Source organism: Glycine soja, chromosome 18 (assembly GCF_004193775.1).
Source record: "Glycine soja cultivar W05 chromosome 18, ASM419377v2, whole genome shotgun sequence".
Lineage (NCBI taxonomy): Eukaryota > Viridiplantae > Streptophyta > Magnoliopsida > Fabales > Fabaceae > Glycine > Glycine soja.
In genome coordinates this window covers 54,009,641-54,023,857 of record NC_041019.1, presented here as the reverse complement: position 1 = coordinate 54,023,857, position 14,217 = coordinate 54,009,641, and the positions used below count along the sequence as shown (strand labels likewise).

Sequence of the window (14,217 nt, the reverse complement as noted above, 5' to 3'; positions counted from 1 at the left end):
GTGTCATAATTTTTATTCGACATTGATTAGGTGTACACAAAGTTGAATCTCCAATAAAAATACAATGTGTGATCAATGTAAAAAAAAAAAAAATAGAAGATTCAACTGATAAATTAGATTATAGGATATCAAATTCGTGAGCAAAGATAAAACAGAACCAAATTTACAATTAAGTTTTTTTTTTATAAAAAAAGTAATCATTTCTTTACTTACAAAAAGACTATGATTAGAATAAACTAACTCGAATACAAGTATCACATACCCTCCTCGATCTGTTTGGTGTAGCAGAAAAAAATTTGATAGAGGAATCAAAAAATTTAAAATTGAAGAAAAATTAAGAAAATGAAAGTTTTAAATTTTTAATTTAAAAAGTCAACTCTTATTTCCTTTTTATAATTATTTTTTCCCTTAACTAAACCCTAAACATATTGCATAAATGTGAGAGATAAATTATGCTACTTGTTTCCGTATTCTCAAATTGAACGGTACAGACTAGAGACATGCTATTAGATAATATTCTTGACTCCTAATAGTCAAATTGACTGTATATATTTGTGTTTATCAATCCAGATAAATGCTAGGAAAAATTCCCCCCAAAAAAATATATTCATTTTAGTCCTTAAATTTGTAAGAAAATAATAAATTAATTTCTAAAAGATGAAAAATTAAAATTTAATCTTGCGAATGTACAAAAATTCTAATAAATTTATCTTAAAGTTAACTTTGTGAAACCATTTTCTCATTAATTTATAATGTTTAAGGAATAATTTAATAATAAATTATATTTTTTAAAGACTAATTTAATATTAGAATGTAGTATAAACAAAATTCTGCATCACTCATGCAGAGTCAAAATATCAATGAAAAGCAACAAATCCAAACCAAAACATGTTTAGAGAAACAGCTTGGAAGGTTCTGAAGCTGCCACAAATTATTAGACTAACCATGGGACTCTAATTATTCATTCTAAGGGGGGCCCAAGTTTGGATGAAATCCAGAGCTATAAATGCTACACTGACTTACCGTGGCATATTAAAAATGGGGGAAAGCTCACTCCTCCTATCTCACTTTGAACTAATGTACGGATTTTTGGTGGAAAACTTAAAAAGCATATAATGCTTGTAAGGCTTTTCTTGGGTCACAATTGTTGAAGGGAAATTAGGATGATTCACTGAATCAGGGAATGCTTGAGACTCCAAACATAGTCCTGCATGAGCATTGTACACATATCCACCTTTTCCCTTCAAATCCTTGATATAGTTACCAGTGTAAAATTGCAAACCAGGAGCATTTGTGAACAACTCCAACACTCTCCCAGATTTCTTGTCCTGCACTATGGCTGCTAGCTTGATCTTTTGCCCCTTCTCACCATCAATCACATAGTTGATGTCATAACCTTTGGTTCCAGCCAATTGGTTGATCCTGCTTCCAACTGTTTGCGGCTTAAGGAAATCATAAGCTGTTCCTTTCACAGAAGCAAATTTGCCTGTTGGAATGAGTTTGTTGTCCACAGGTGTGATTTTGGAACCAAAGATTTGTACCACCTCATTCAGGATGTTGCCACTGTTATGGCCTCCTAGGTTCCAGTAAGCATGGTTTGCCAAATTCACTGGTGTTGGCTTGTTTAGGGCTTTTCCTTTCATAAGTATAACCAATTGATTTTTCCCCGTTAGAATGTAGCTCACAGTTACTAGGAGATCACCAGGGAATCCTGAAACACAATTGCAGCATACAAAATGTCACATACATGTCATAAGTTCTATTTCTTTGTCAGAAATTATTGAAGGTATCAAAGTATAAGGAATTGACTCCTTTAAACTGAGCAAATCAACTATTGATATTTCAAGACATTCATGATTTGTTATGCATGTACACGTAGTATTATCGGTTGATTTTTATCATTTACAACTAAGATTACTTGATTTACCCCAAAAAATGAGTTGTGTACTTTAGAAGCAATGGAAATAATGAAATTGTTTACCTTGTTCACCATCAGCACTATGGTAACTGAAGGTAATGCTGGGACTTGGACCTTCTTTTTGATATCTTTTCACTTTCCAAAGAACATCACTAAATCCTCTGGCTCCACCTAATTATAGGTCAAGAAGAGGACTATGAGTACATTATATCAGAGATGTAGTGCTAAATGGATACATCAACTATGGTATAAAATTCTTAGCTAAGTGTTTATTTATGGCTAAGCATACCATGAAGAGTATTGTTTCCTTCATTAGCAACTAATTTGTAATAGATTCCATTTAGAGTAAACTGAGCTCCTCCAATTCTGTTAGCAACCCGGCCAACAGTAGCTCCAAAATATGTTGTATCATTCTGCAAATAGTTTGGCATGCAATAACTATGGTCACAATTTATCCTCTACATGTGAGATGTTAGATACAAACAAAATGGGCAAACTTTGTGCTATACCAATCCTATGTTTGGTAGCACGAAGCGAAAAAAAAATTTGAATTGAAATGAAAATAAAGAATATGAATTTTCATTTCTATAATTTAACTTTTTTTTTCTTTTTCCTTTTTTCCAATTAAATAAAAAATCCTCTTTCCAAACATATTAAAAATGTTTTGGAAGATTTTAAAGATGTTTAGTAAGATCCAAAAGTAATTAGGGTTTTTTCTTTTTCTTTTTCTTTTGGACAACCTAAAATAGTTATTAGGCTTTAAAACCTCCCAACCTAATATTATGGGTTTGATGTGAACTCCAACCTTTTTCAATCTTTCTTGGCATTACTTTTTCCATTTGGTTCGCCAGTACTCTCTCCAAGAAATCTTCAAGCGCCTAGGAATTAATGAAATAGCTGTAATCGGATACAACTATTTGTAATTTGGACTATACAATATTATTTTAGGCTAGTCTTTGGTGACAATTCCCATGTGTCATTTTTGTCTTATCTAATAATTTTAGAGATGTCTCCTCTTTCTATGACTTTTTTAATAATAAAATAGGTATGTCACTAATATTTATGTTTATATGTAATGAAAAATGTTATAAATTTACCTTTTAGAATATTTTTTATTATTGATGAAAATATATTAAAAATTATAATATTTTTAGATGATTTAATAAATTTTACTTATTTTTATGATTTATAATAAATCTTAATCAATAATAAAAATATATTAAACAAACACTCCGCACATATAAATATTAATAGGCATTCCTTCCTCCAAAGTCCAACTTCCACCATGTAACTTTTAATAATAGTACCTCAAACTCAAATGATTGGATATGTTATTTTGAAATGTTTAAGGTCACACATCCATCACGTGACTTATGCCCATCTGTTTCCCTACATTATCGATTAGGGGCACTTCACCTACTACTAGTATAGCGAGTCCTTTCTACAATTTGTCAAAAGAATAATGATCTTTGGAGTCTTCGAATATGTTTCAGTGTCTTTTTATTATTTTGTTTTTCAAAATTATTTATAAAATAATTACTCAAATATCAATTTTTCAACCAAAAGAGTAGAAAATGTAAAAGTATAATTAAATAATTAGAATATATAGTTTAAAGAATGACGTTATTTTTCTATTTCCTCTATTATATATTATCTGTATTCTTTATTTTCTCTATTTAAATGTAGATTTTACACATCATTTTTGTAATTAATTAAAAAATTCTTTCACAATCATCTCAAATTACTATTTTTATTTTTATGAGCAACTTCATATTATTAATTGTTTATCACTTTTATTATATTATTTTCTATGTTTATCTTCGAATTAAATTTCAAATACTTTTTTAAAAGAACTATCAATAATTAAAATATGCTTACATCATAATTTAAATTTAAATTGTTCATTATAAATCTAATTAAAATATAAATTATATACTAAAATATATCTATTCATTACAAATTGTAATTACAGTGTAATTGATATTTATTTATTATGAAGTTTAATTATATAAAATTATATATATATATATATATATATATATATATATATATATATATCATATACATTGTTCATAGTAAAATATAAATGATAATTACTTTTGTTCTTTAAACATATTTATCACTATTCAATTCTTAATTAAATGTATAAAAATTATTGAAAAAGAAAATTATTTTTTAAAACCTTTTATGTTTAATAATATCTTTACTAGGCATCAAATATTTAAGAAAAAGCAACACCAAGAAAAGAAAAGCAAAAATAAAATTATAACAGATATACAAGAGAAGCTAAATCCATTTAAAAATAATCGTTTCATGTAAAATTTTAATTTTAATTTTACTATTTTAAAAGAAGACCTTAATCATTGTTCCGCCATAAAAAAAAAACCTGAATAAATTAAAATTAAATGGATTTATATTCATCTAAACTTTTAAAAGAGTAATTTTTTAAAATTTTTATGTGCAATCTTAAAACAACAAATATTTTAGAGAATATAAAGTATTTGTTAATAGAAAGCAATAGATTTTTATATGTAGCCTAGCAAGTATATATCATGAAAAGAAATGTCAAAGTGGAAACAACTATGAAAGGGACATTGAGATTGAGAATTATAAATAAAACGAAACCTTCAAAGTTTAACTTAAATGTGGACCCTTTTTTCAATGAACTGACATAAACGTCAAAGCTATCCTTATCACATACATATAAAAATATACATAGCCTTAAATAATTAACAAAATGAGACTATCAGTAAACAAAAATAAATAATAAATGAACACTTCCCCCCCACAAAGATAGATAGATATTTGTCGTTAAATTCATTTTTGTTAAAACCATATCAAAATAGTCCGTCAGATATGAATTCTGATTATAAAAACAGCAGTTTATTGCCACTCATTAATAAAATTTAATCAAACCGTATATTTTAGGAGTAAATAATGATAATAATAATAATAATATTGAGTGGATATCGAGGCAAGTGATGACTAGGAGTCTATACTCCAAATCTTAGCCTTTCGTTTATTTGAAACCTAAATATTAATAGCTATCACATGTTTGAATAAATCCAAGTTGTTGAACAAGAAAAGAAAGCACAGAAGGTAGAAAAGTCTGCCAACACAGTAATCAAAAAATGCATGCAACAACAAAGTGTTTGGGGGAAGAACTAGAGAGTAGACTCACACTGTAATCCTTAACAGAATCATATCCAAGAACAACATCACCCAACTTTCCTGAAAGCAAATCACAGTGAAAGAAGTAAGAAGTCAATTACATAAGGAAAACAAAAATTGAAGGTAAGAAGAATCAACATTAATTTGAAGTTTTGAAGAAGCATATATACCATTCTTATCAGGAATCACCAGGGACAAAATTGAAGCACCCCAGTTGGTGACCCTCAAAGAAAGGTCACCTTTCTTGAGCTCAAATATTCCAATCTTTTCCTCCTTCTCAACATCAGAGCAATTCACAAACCCAGAAGAAGATGCTATGATTAGACATAGCAGCAATACAAAGAAGATCTTGGTCATTTTTTCTTGCACTGGAATTTGCTATGTCCTAAAGCCAGCTAAATAATGATTTATATGAGGGGATAGGAATAGAGATTGATTGAGGGGAAACAATAATGAAGGGGTAAATGGGAATAATGAAAGGCAGTGGGTAAGAATGTAACAAAGCACACAATTAATTAACTATTTCTGGCTTGAGGCCATTGTTTATATGATACTCTGACTAGGCCAAGTTGGGCCGACCTGGACTCAGCACGTTATGTGGACCCGTGGGAAGTACTTGTTTGTCCTCATGTAGTCCCTAAGTTTACAAATTTATATGTTCAAGGTTTTACTAGTATTTTTTACTTGTTTTATAAACACAATATAGGAGAGCAATATAGACCAATAATGTCCTAGTTTAATACAAGAAAAGTCTCCAATTCAAAATATATTTTTAGAAAAACTTACATTATCTCACTTTCAAAAGATGAGTAAAGGCTGAAACTTGTGTGAAATTTTGTTTTCCTTCACTGGACTAATTACTTGAAGTTGGTTTTAGAGGAATTTTCATATTCGATTTATATATTTATCATCGACGTATCATGTTTATTTTTGCTTTGTAAAAAAAGTAAGAAGGGAAAATGAAATGAAAGTAAAATATTGTTTGAGTTATTCGTGAAAATAAAATCAGAAAATAAGGCAAATGCTTTTTTAGATAAAAAAAAAATGTTTGGAAATTTCTCATCATCGCATGACACAACTTGGCCACGTGTGTTAGGCTTTTCAATTTATGGAGTTTGGAGGTCTTTATAAGATAGGTTGGGATATGTTAATTGTTAAGTAGTACTTACTTGATTCAAAATGTTGGTAAAATTATTTGTTTAAACTCCAACCCATACAAAACTTGATAATGTGTGCAATTTAACTTAGCCAATTTAATTTATTCACATGATAAATAAATTTTAATATTATATATAATTAAATTATAAGTTAAAATTATGATATGTTTTATAAGAATTTATTAACATACACTGCACACATTTATTTTTAGTACCAGTGCTTTAGCAAATTTTATATTATTTTTGTTTGTTCTTGTAGTGGTAAGACTTGTTTTTTATGACTTCAAGCAATAGGGTTCGAATCCTATTAAGGCACATCAACAGTTAATAATGTTCTTTTTAAAATAAAAATAAAAATGTGTGCATGTTACCCACGGTTTGTTGGTCTAACCAGAAACTTGGCTGAATTACAATAGAATGATGGCATGCCCGATCTGATAATTGGATCGAACACGATTAACTCATACGTTCCCAATCTGACTGGCTGATTTGGCCCAGTTTTTAAAATTATGATTTTTATCCCTAATAAAATTAAGATTTAAATATAATTTTGAATTTTTATTTTACTTAATCTATAATTTTAATCTTTTTATTTTAAAATTAAAATATTTGATCCTCCTATCATAATTTTTTTTTTCATTTTGATCCTTCTACTTCAAAATATAAATATTTGGTCTCTATATTTTAAAAAAATTCTTAATTTTGATTTCCATATTTTAGAAAATCTATAATTTTTGTTTAATATTTAATTTTACCTATATTTATTTTTACTGTGTAATTAATTATATCATTTTTTATGATACCTTAAATAACTATGTTAGGTTTAAAATTCAATTGGACCAAAAGAAAAGAAATAAAGCGTAAACAAAATTTGAGAATTTGATCAAAATTGCAATTTTCCTAAAAATAGAAGAATGGGATGTCTCTAATTTAAAATGAAAGGATTAAAATTACCTATCTTTTAAAATAAAAGAACCAAATACCTCAATTTTAAAATATAAAGATCAAAATTACATATCAAATAAAATAAAAGAACCATAATTACATTTAAACCTAAAATCAACTAATATCCTCCTTATATTTTGAAAAGCCTAGTCGAAAATGTAATTTAATTTGCTTTTTGGATTGGACTTTCCTGAATATAAAAGAGATGCTAGTTGATTTTTTTTTTTTGTTGCTCTCTAGTTGATTTTTATTATGTACATGAAGAAACACTCTAGAGGGTGTTGCTAGGTGCACCCAGCATTATTGCTGGTGCACCCAGCACTTAAGATAAAATGACGAAAATACCCTTGATCCGTAAGCCATTTAAGTTTATCTGTAAAAGTCTTACGGATCAACTTGATCCGTAAGCCTTTTATGAAACAATACGGATCAACATGATACGTAAGCTTTTTACGGATCAACTTGATCCGTAAGACTTTTACGGATCATGTTGATTCGTATTGTTCCGTAAAAGGCTTACGGATCAAGTTGATCCGTATCAATCTTACGGATCAACTTGATCCGTACGATTTACGGATCACCCTCACACACACCTATCACAAATGCAAAAAAAGCACAAGGACAATTTTGATATTTTAATTAAATGCTGGGTGCACCTAGCAACACTCCACTCTAGAACACGATTGGTTGTAGTTTGAGCTGGAGAGCTGCTTGGCCCATTGTTTAAGAAATGTATCCAAGAAAATTACAAACTGCACCTCCCCTGTTTGCTAGCTAAATACACATTTCTTAATTTTTATTTTTTTCCTAAAAATTACCACTTTTTGGAAAGTATTAAAATTTTAACACTTTCAAAAATTAATTTTCGAAAGTGTTATAATGCTTTAAGAAAAATATTTTCCGAACGTGTTATGGTGCTTTTTAGAAAATATTTTTCTAAAGTGTTATAACAATTTCCAAAATTTATTTTTTGGAAGCAAAAATATGGCTTGTGCGGATTTGTCAAGAGACACAGCATGACTTTCTACACTTCCCCTCAATGTTTTAGTCCTCCCTTGACTACACCTTCATCTTCGATGAATCCCTCTGCTGCTCTGGTAACACAAAGCATAGGAATCTAATCTCTTTTCCAATTATATATGCAAGTGTCAACAACAAAGAACACCAGAGCACGATAGTGGCGTTGGCAGCAAAGTGCTACTCAATGATGGTATCTACAGGGAGGAGTTTGTCAAAGATAGAGGTGTAGTAAGGGGAATTAATTATGCTAGGAGTAGAAGGGACGAATCTAGATCTCGGCAACAAAGTTGATGATACATAAAAGGTTGAGGGGATGGAGCAACACATGCGATAAGTGCTTTATGGATGTGTAGAGGGTGGACTCCAAGATGATGATGATGTTTAGGAAGTCCTGATTTGCGTTTCTCATGACAAATGCATACAAATCCTCTTTTGCTTCTCGAAAGTAAATTTTGAATAACGTTATAACAGTTCTGGAAAATAGTTATTGGAAAAAATTATAACACTCCCAAAAAAGTAATTTAGTTTCCAGAAAAGAGTAATTTTTTAGAAAAATAAACAAAATTACACATGGGAGGTGTATTTAGTAATTACCTACATTACTAATGCCTGTGTTTTGCCTTCAGTCTAATGTCATAAATATTGGCTACACACAAAAAATAAAATAGAATTATATGGTTGGGTAAATATAAAAAATATTTTGTTTCTCTATTGTCTCTCTCTTAATGTGGTACAGAAGTTAGAAATTATAACTTGCTACAAATAATTTATTTTTATCACCAGGCTATTAGCATAAACATAACATTAACCATAATGCTATTCTATAGAATAAAAGAAAAAGAACCGTGATACTATTCCCTGCTTGAATTTGTATGCCAAAACAAACCACGATGCTAAATGTACATGTTTCCAACTGATCTGCACTAGTCAGACCAAGATTGATGGATTCGTCATGATCCATAACGAGATTAATATGCACAATGGTTAAATTGGCATCTAGATCTGTCTCACAAAGAGAATAAGAAAAGAAGAAATGAGACTATATTAATTGTTGCATTGAATTAGACGATCAGTGAGAAATCTTGTTAATTTGTTTAACTTGCTCATCAACTGCTGTTCAATAAACTTAAACCGGATCTATACATCGTAGGAATCTCTCAGCCTTCCAATTTGCAATATTCTGTAGATAATTAATAATCAAATCCGCAAATAAACTAGGTAAATGACTAAATGTTGCCACAATTATACAGGGAACTGGCATGAAAATAATTTTAGCTAGGCTAAAACTTTTTAAGACAAGTTGTTGATACACCAATGACTTGTCTTACTTAGCTAGTTTATAAAATAATGCGAATTTAAACTTTGAAGACTAACGAAAGCGATATAAGTAATGGTACGTATGCTTCTTTATTTCCATCACTATCCACAGAATTTTGTTTAGACACAAAAGGCAAAAAGCGAAGTTCCAGCAGAAAAATTTCCAAGAAACACTCCATTGCCTATCTTATATCCATTTCCAAAATATATACACACATCACTGACGGACATGCCACCATACACAGTCGATCCAGTCTCACCATACAATTTTACCAGTCTCACCGTTAATTGCATAAATAGGTCCTTTTTGATGTGTGGATCCTGCAAAGACAATGCCATTAGCTACAGTGACAGGACCATTAGCTTTGGCATTACTAGGGTTGGCTGTGGACCACAAGATCTTGCCACTACATGCTTCCATTGCCACCCACCCTCCACTAGTTGTAGTATTTTTGGAAGGTCTAAGAGTGAAGTTCTTGCCTTCCGAATTAGCAATGTTAGTGTATACCCTTTCTTTGTCAGTGGCTGCTCCCCATGTTCATCCTCCTGTAATCCCACCTCGTCCAGTTTCCTTTACAAATTAAAGTTTTAAATGAGTAATGATGTATCAAACACCTCTTAATACTTATCATTTTTATCTTTTTTTTCTTCTTTTCACATCATATTATCACATCACATCTCTAACATTTTTTTATTATTAGATAAAATTATTGGAATCTACAAAATTATAAAAGAGACTGGTTAAATAAGAAGTGATACACTTGTTATTTCTAATAAATTTTAAGATTTGATTAATTATCTTTTTCACTTTTCAAGTATTTTAATGGAATAATTTTAATCCTCATATTTCAATTACACAAATTAGATTTTTTGAATATTATAATTATATGATTTTTATCCCTGGGTTAATCTTGTTAAATTTTTAACAAATTTTTTGTTAGTATGACATGACACTAAATGATAATATCACAATCAACATATCTTTTCTTATACATATGTTAATATTGTTTAATTATACGTATGCTCATGATTAATGCAATCACATGTTAGTTATCAAAGTCATGTCATCTTCATTAAGTATCATGTCACCAGTAAAATATATTAAATATTTAATAAAAATTGATAGAGAAAACAAAATTGTACAAATGCATGAAAGATTCAATTTGTATAATTGAAATCTGAGAGATGAAAAAAATGCAAGTAAAATTTGAACTAAAGTGTTTTAAAAAAGTATATTAATAACTTTATGATCGACTAGCATGTTTCTCATAATGATATTCTTCATTCTTGATAAAATGTTACCGTAGACCAAATGAGCTTGCCGTCATCACGGTGCAAAGCCCAAGCAAAACCACTCTTCTGCACAGCAACAACAACATCTTGTTTTGTTCCATTGACATCAATTGTGAGCATCATTGGTGCCTCCCCAAAATCAGCATCTGGGCTAGGACCAGGTGGACAATTGATACTAGGTATTGACAAATTGAGGCATGAAACGAACCACACATCAAATCCTCCCAATGGGTGGTACCATTTGATACTTCCATCGTCTAAGTCAAGTGCCAAGATTGAGGCTCAACACACTCATCAGGGTGAGTAGGTTGTGTCACATTGTTCTCTTTTTCTTGACATTCAAGTATGTCCAAAGGGGCAGTATACAAGTTTCCAGTGGCAATGTATATATGGTTCCTTGATGCATCAATGGGAGGGCTACTTCCCCACACAGCTGCTCCAGAATATTCTCCTTTTTCTCCATGATTATCAGGGATCGTGTAGGTTTGCCACAAAATGGCACCAGATTCAATGTCTAACTTTGAGAAGCTTCCCCGAAAGGTGCAACATTATTTGGGTGGGAGGACTTCTTCTTGTGAAGATGTCCCAACATAATAAGCCCTGCACAAATGAAATTAACTTCAGTGTAAAGAATATTTGCATTAATTACGTTATTCCAAGATGAATAACTTGATTAATTTCTTGATTTTAATATAATTAATAATAGAAAGCATTTGTCTAATTTTTTTATCTGTAGAAATTAAAAATAATTTCAAAAAATTTATAATAATTTGTAGATTCTGTTCAACAAACTGATTAGAGGATTGGTCTCTATTCCTATGTACTTATTATCAGTCCTATTTGTACAATTTTTACGTAAAATACCACTATTATTCATTATTAATCAAACTAATAATTTAGAAACCTAAGTGTTGGCATATTGTGGAAAGTTTGGGTAATAAATACAAAATCCTAAATTTAAACCTTGTTATCGTACAAAAAAATAAATGATAATAAACATGCATGATAGTTGGATTGATATATAATAGAGGCTCCTAAATATAAAACATAACTAATAGTTATAGAAATTGATTAATATGGTTGATTAGTAAAGTTAGCTAACCTGGTCGATCGATCCAATTTTATACTTGATCTATATATCCAGGTTACCTCATTAACATGTTAACTACGAAGCAAGCAAGAACAAGTTGTTTCACCTTTACATTCAATAAAAAAATGTTAAATATCCGTTTACCTTTACAACCTATGATAATTTTTGTTTTAATTTTTATAAAATTTTATTCGTTTGTAATTTCTGTATTTAACAAAAATGATATAATTTTATTAGTTAGTTAACTTTCGAATAATTTCGTTATGTACTAATACTTTTCTAGAAACCACATCCCAATAAATTAAATGTAATTCCACGATATCCAAAGAATTGTAATTTCTAGGAATTTATCATTTATATATAATAACTAAATCATTGGTCTCGTTGCTATATTTTATTCGCTGGTTCTTCGAATTAAAAAGTAATACTTCAGGAAAAAAAATTGACAAGAAAAATATATTATGTTTAAAAAAATATTTTGACGATGTAATATTTTAAATTAACAAAGAGAGATAAAAGAAAAGAGTACAAAATAATAATTACATAAAAAGAAGAAGTAAATGTAGCAGGTTATTTTATTTTTACTGCAAGGTTCATATTATTTCGTTCATATCATTTCATTAATAATAATAAGCAAGAATACAAACTAGAATGTTATTAACGATATGCGATCTAGCAAGCAATCTAAACCCCGAGCTAGAGAATAAGTAAACTTGTCTAGCGGTTATTTATTAGGAGGAAAAAATGAGTGTCATATTACCACAAATTTTAACATATTTCTCTTAAAATACTCATTATTATTGTTTAAAGATATTAAAAGTTATGAAATAAAAAATAAAATTTATTAAATAAAAAATAAAATTCAATATAAAATAATTTTATACCATCATGTCATTTAATTGTAAACTACAATATACAATATTGTTAACTTTAATCATAATTATCTTTAAAGTTATATTAAACATCATACGATCTTTAATTGTTGATAGGAATAAAAATGAATTAAATCCCTCAGTTGACAAGACTTAGGTAATATATTTTTAATTAAGATCAAACTTAGACTTAAAAAAGCTTAATTGGACCCAACATATTTTTATCCTTATAATATAAAACCTTTACATTGACAATAAATAATCGTTAAACTTGAAAATGGATATTAGAAAATATAGTTTAGCAGATATGGTTAGAAAGAAAGTACTAAGAACCTTTTTGGCTATAAGAGGTACATAAGTGTTTTTGATGGTTTCTCTAATGGAAATATAAAATAAAATTTAGTTAAAAAGTTGTAAAGAACACTTCTAATTTTATATCCAAACAGACTAAGTAGGTTCCAGACATGGTGACAACGCTGGAGTTATGGCTGTCCAAACGTGTTTCCCAAACTAAGTCTCCTGTTGATCTTTTCACAGCAATAACTACTGCAGGACCATATATTCCAACGATCAGAAGATCATCCTCTGCTATGGTTGGTGTTGCCCTAGCCACTGTCCAGTTAACACCTGCCACAAACCCTGTTGCACTTAGCCCCGTTAAATTCCCCAAGTTCTGCTTCCACACCAGTGACCCATATTTTGCTCTCACTGCGAAAATATCCCCATTCCAACATGGAAAGTAGAGTGTGCCATCGAAAATCGCTGGAGTTGCAGTTATGTCTTTGCCTGCATAGAACTCCCACTTCAAACTTAGGTTTGAAAAAGTTTCAACGCTGATCTTGTGCTCCATGCTGGCGTATCTTCTGTTGTATATATCCCCACCATGGTTTAACCAGTTTTGTGTCTTTTCTGTGGAGGTGAATATGTCCTAAAAACACTCAAAAGTTATAAATAAAGTTTGATTAGTGCAGAAGTATATATAGCTATGAATTATGATTGTAATTAATCGAAGGAAACAAATTATGAGTTATATATATAGTATGGCAGGTCTTACATCAGAACCTTCGGATACTGAACTTGTTAGCAGGCATATTACAAACATAGAAACAATAAAACAGGTGATTTTCTCGAAAAGTTCCATGAGATGTTGGAAAGGTGGAGATGCACTACTGGTGTAATCGTCCCTTAATTTCTTGTCTCTCACTAACTACTAGCAAAGATATCTGAATACAGAACTTTAGCATTTAAATTATAAACATCTTAGACGGGCTAACTAGATTATGTTAAGTAGCTTTTGAAACATATTAAGTCTGAAATTGTGCGTCATTTTCAGAGTTTGCTTGCTGAACCAGAGGCAGAATGCCCTCATCTTCTAGATATTACTTTTAGTCTGTTATCTTCTGATGAGAGTTCTTCTTTGATTGTTTCCTTTTT

General features: G+C 29.8%; 2 protein-coding genes and 1 pseudogene across 2 annotated transcripts; all 3 read right to left on the bottom strand.

Annotated features, from left to right (window-relative positions):
- Positions 1-817: 817 nt before the first annotated feature.
- Positions 818-5,605, bottom strand: LOC114396817 (aldose 1-epimerase-like). The gene is made up of 5 exons (XM_028358993.1): positions 5,260-5,605; positions 5,100-5,149; positions 2,208-2,331; positions 1,982-2,089; positions 818-1,711 (listed from the first exon to the last, which is right to left on the bottom strand). The coding sequence occupies exons 1-5, from the start codon at positions 5,444-5,446 to the stop codon at positions 1,065-1,067; spliced, it is 1,116 nt and encodes a 371-aa protein (XP_028214794.1). The 5' UTR covers positions 5,447-5,605; the 3' UTR covers positions 818-1,064.
- A 4,043-nt stretch (positions 5,606-9,648) lies between these two features.
- Positions 9,649-10,944, bottom strand: LOC114396543 (annotated as a pseudogene).
- Positions 10,945-13,186: 2,242 nt separating this feature from the next.
- On the bottom strand, positions 13,187-13,711 carry LOC114397416 (the record flags this gene model as incomplete). The annotated part of the gene is made up of 1 exon (XM_028359456.1): positions 13,187-13,711. A coding segment is annotated over one exon (525 nt), but the record flags the coding sequence as incomplete, so codon positions are not given.
- Positions 13,712-14,217: the final 506 nt, after the last annotated feature.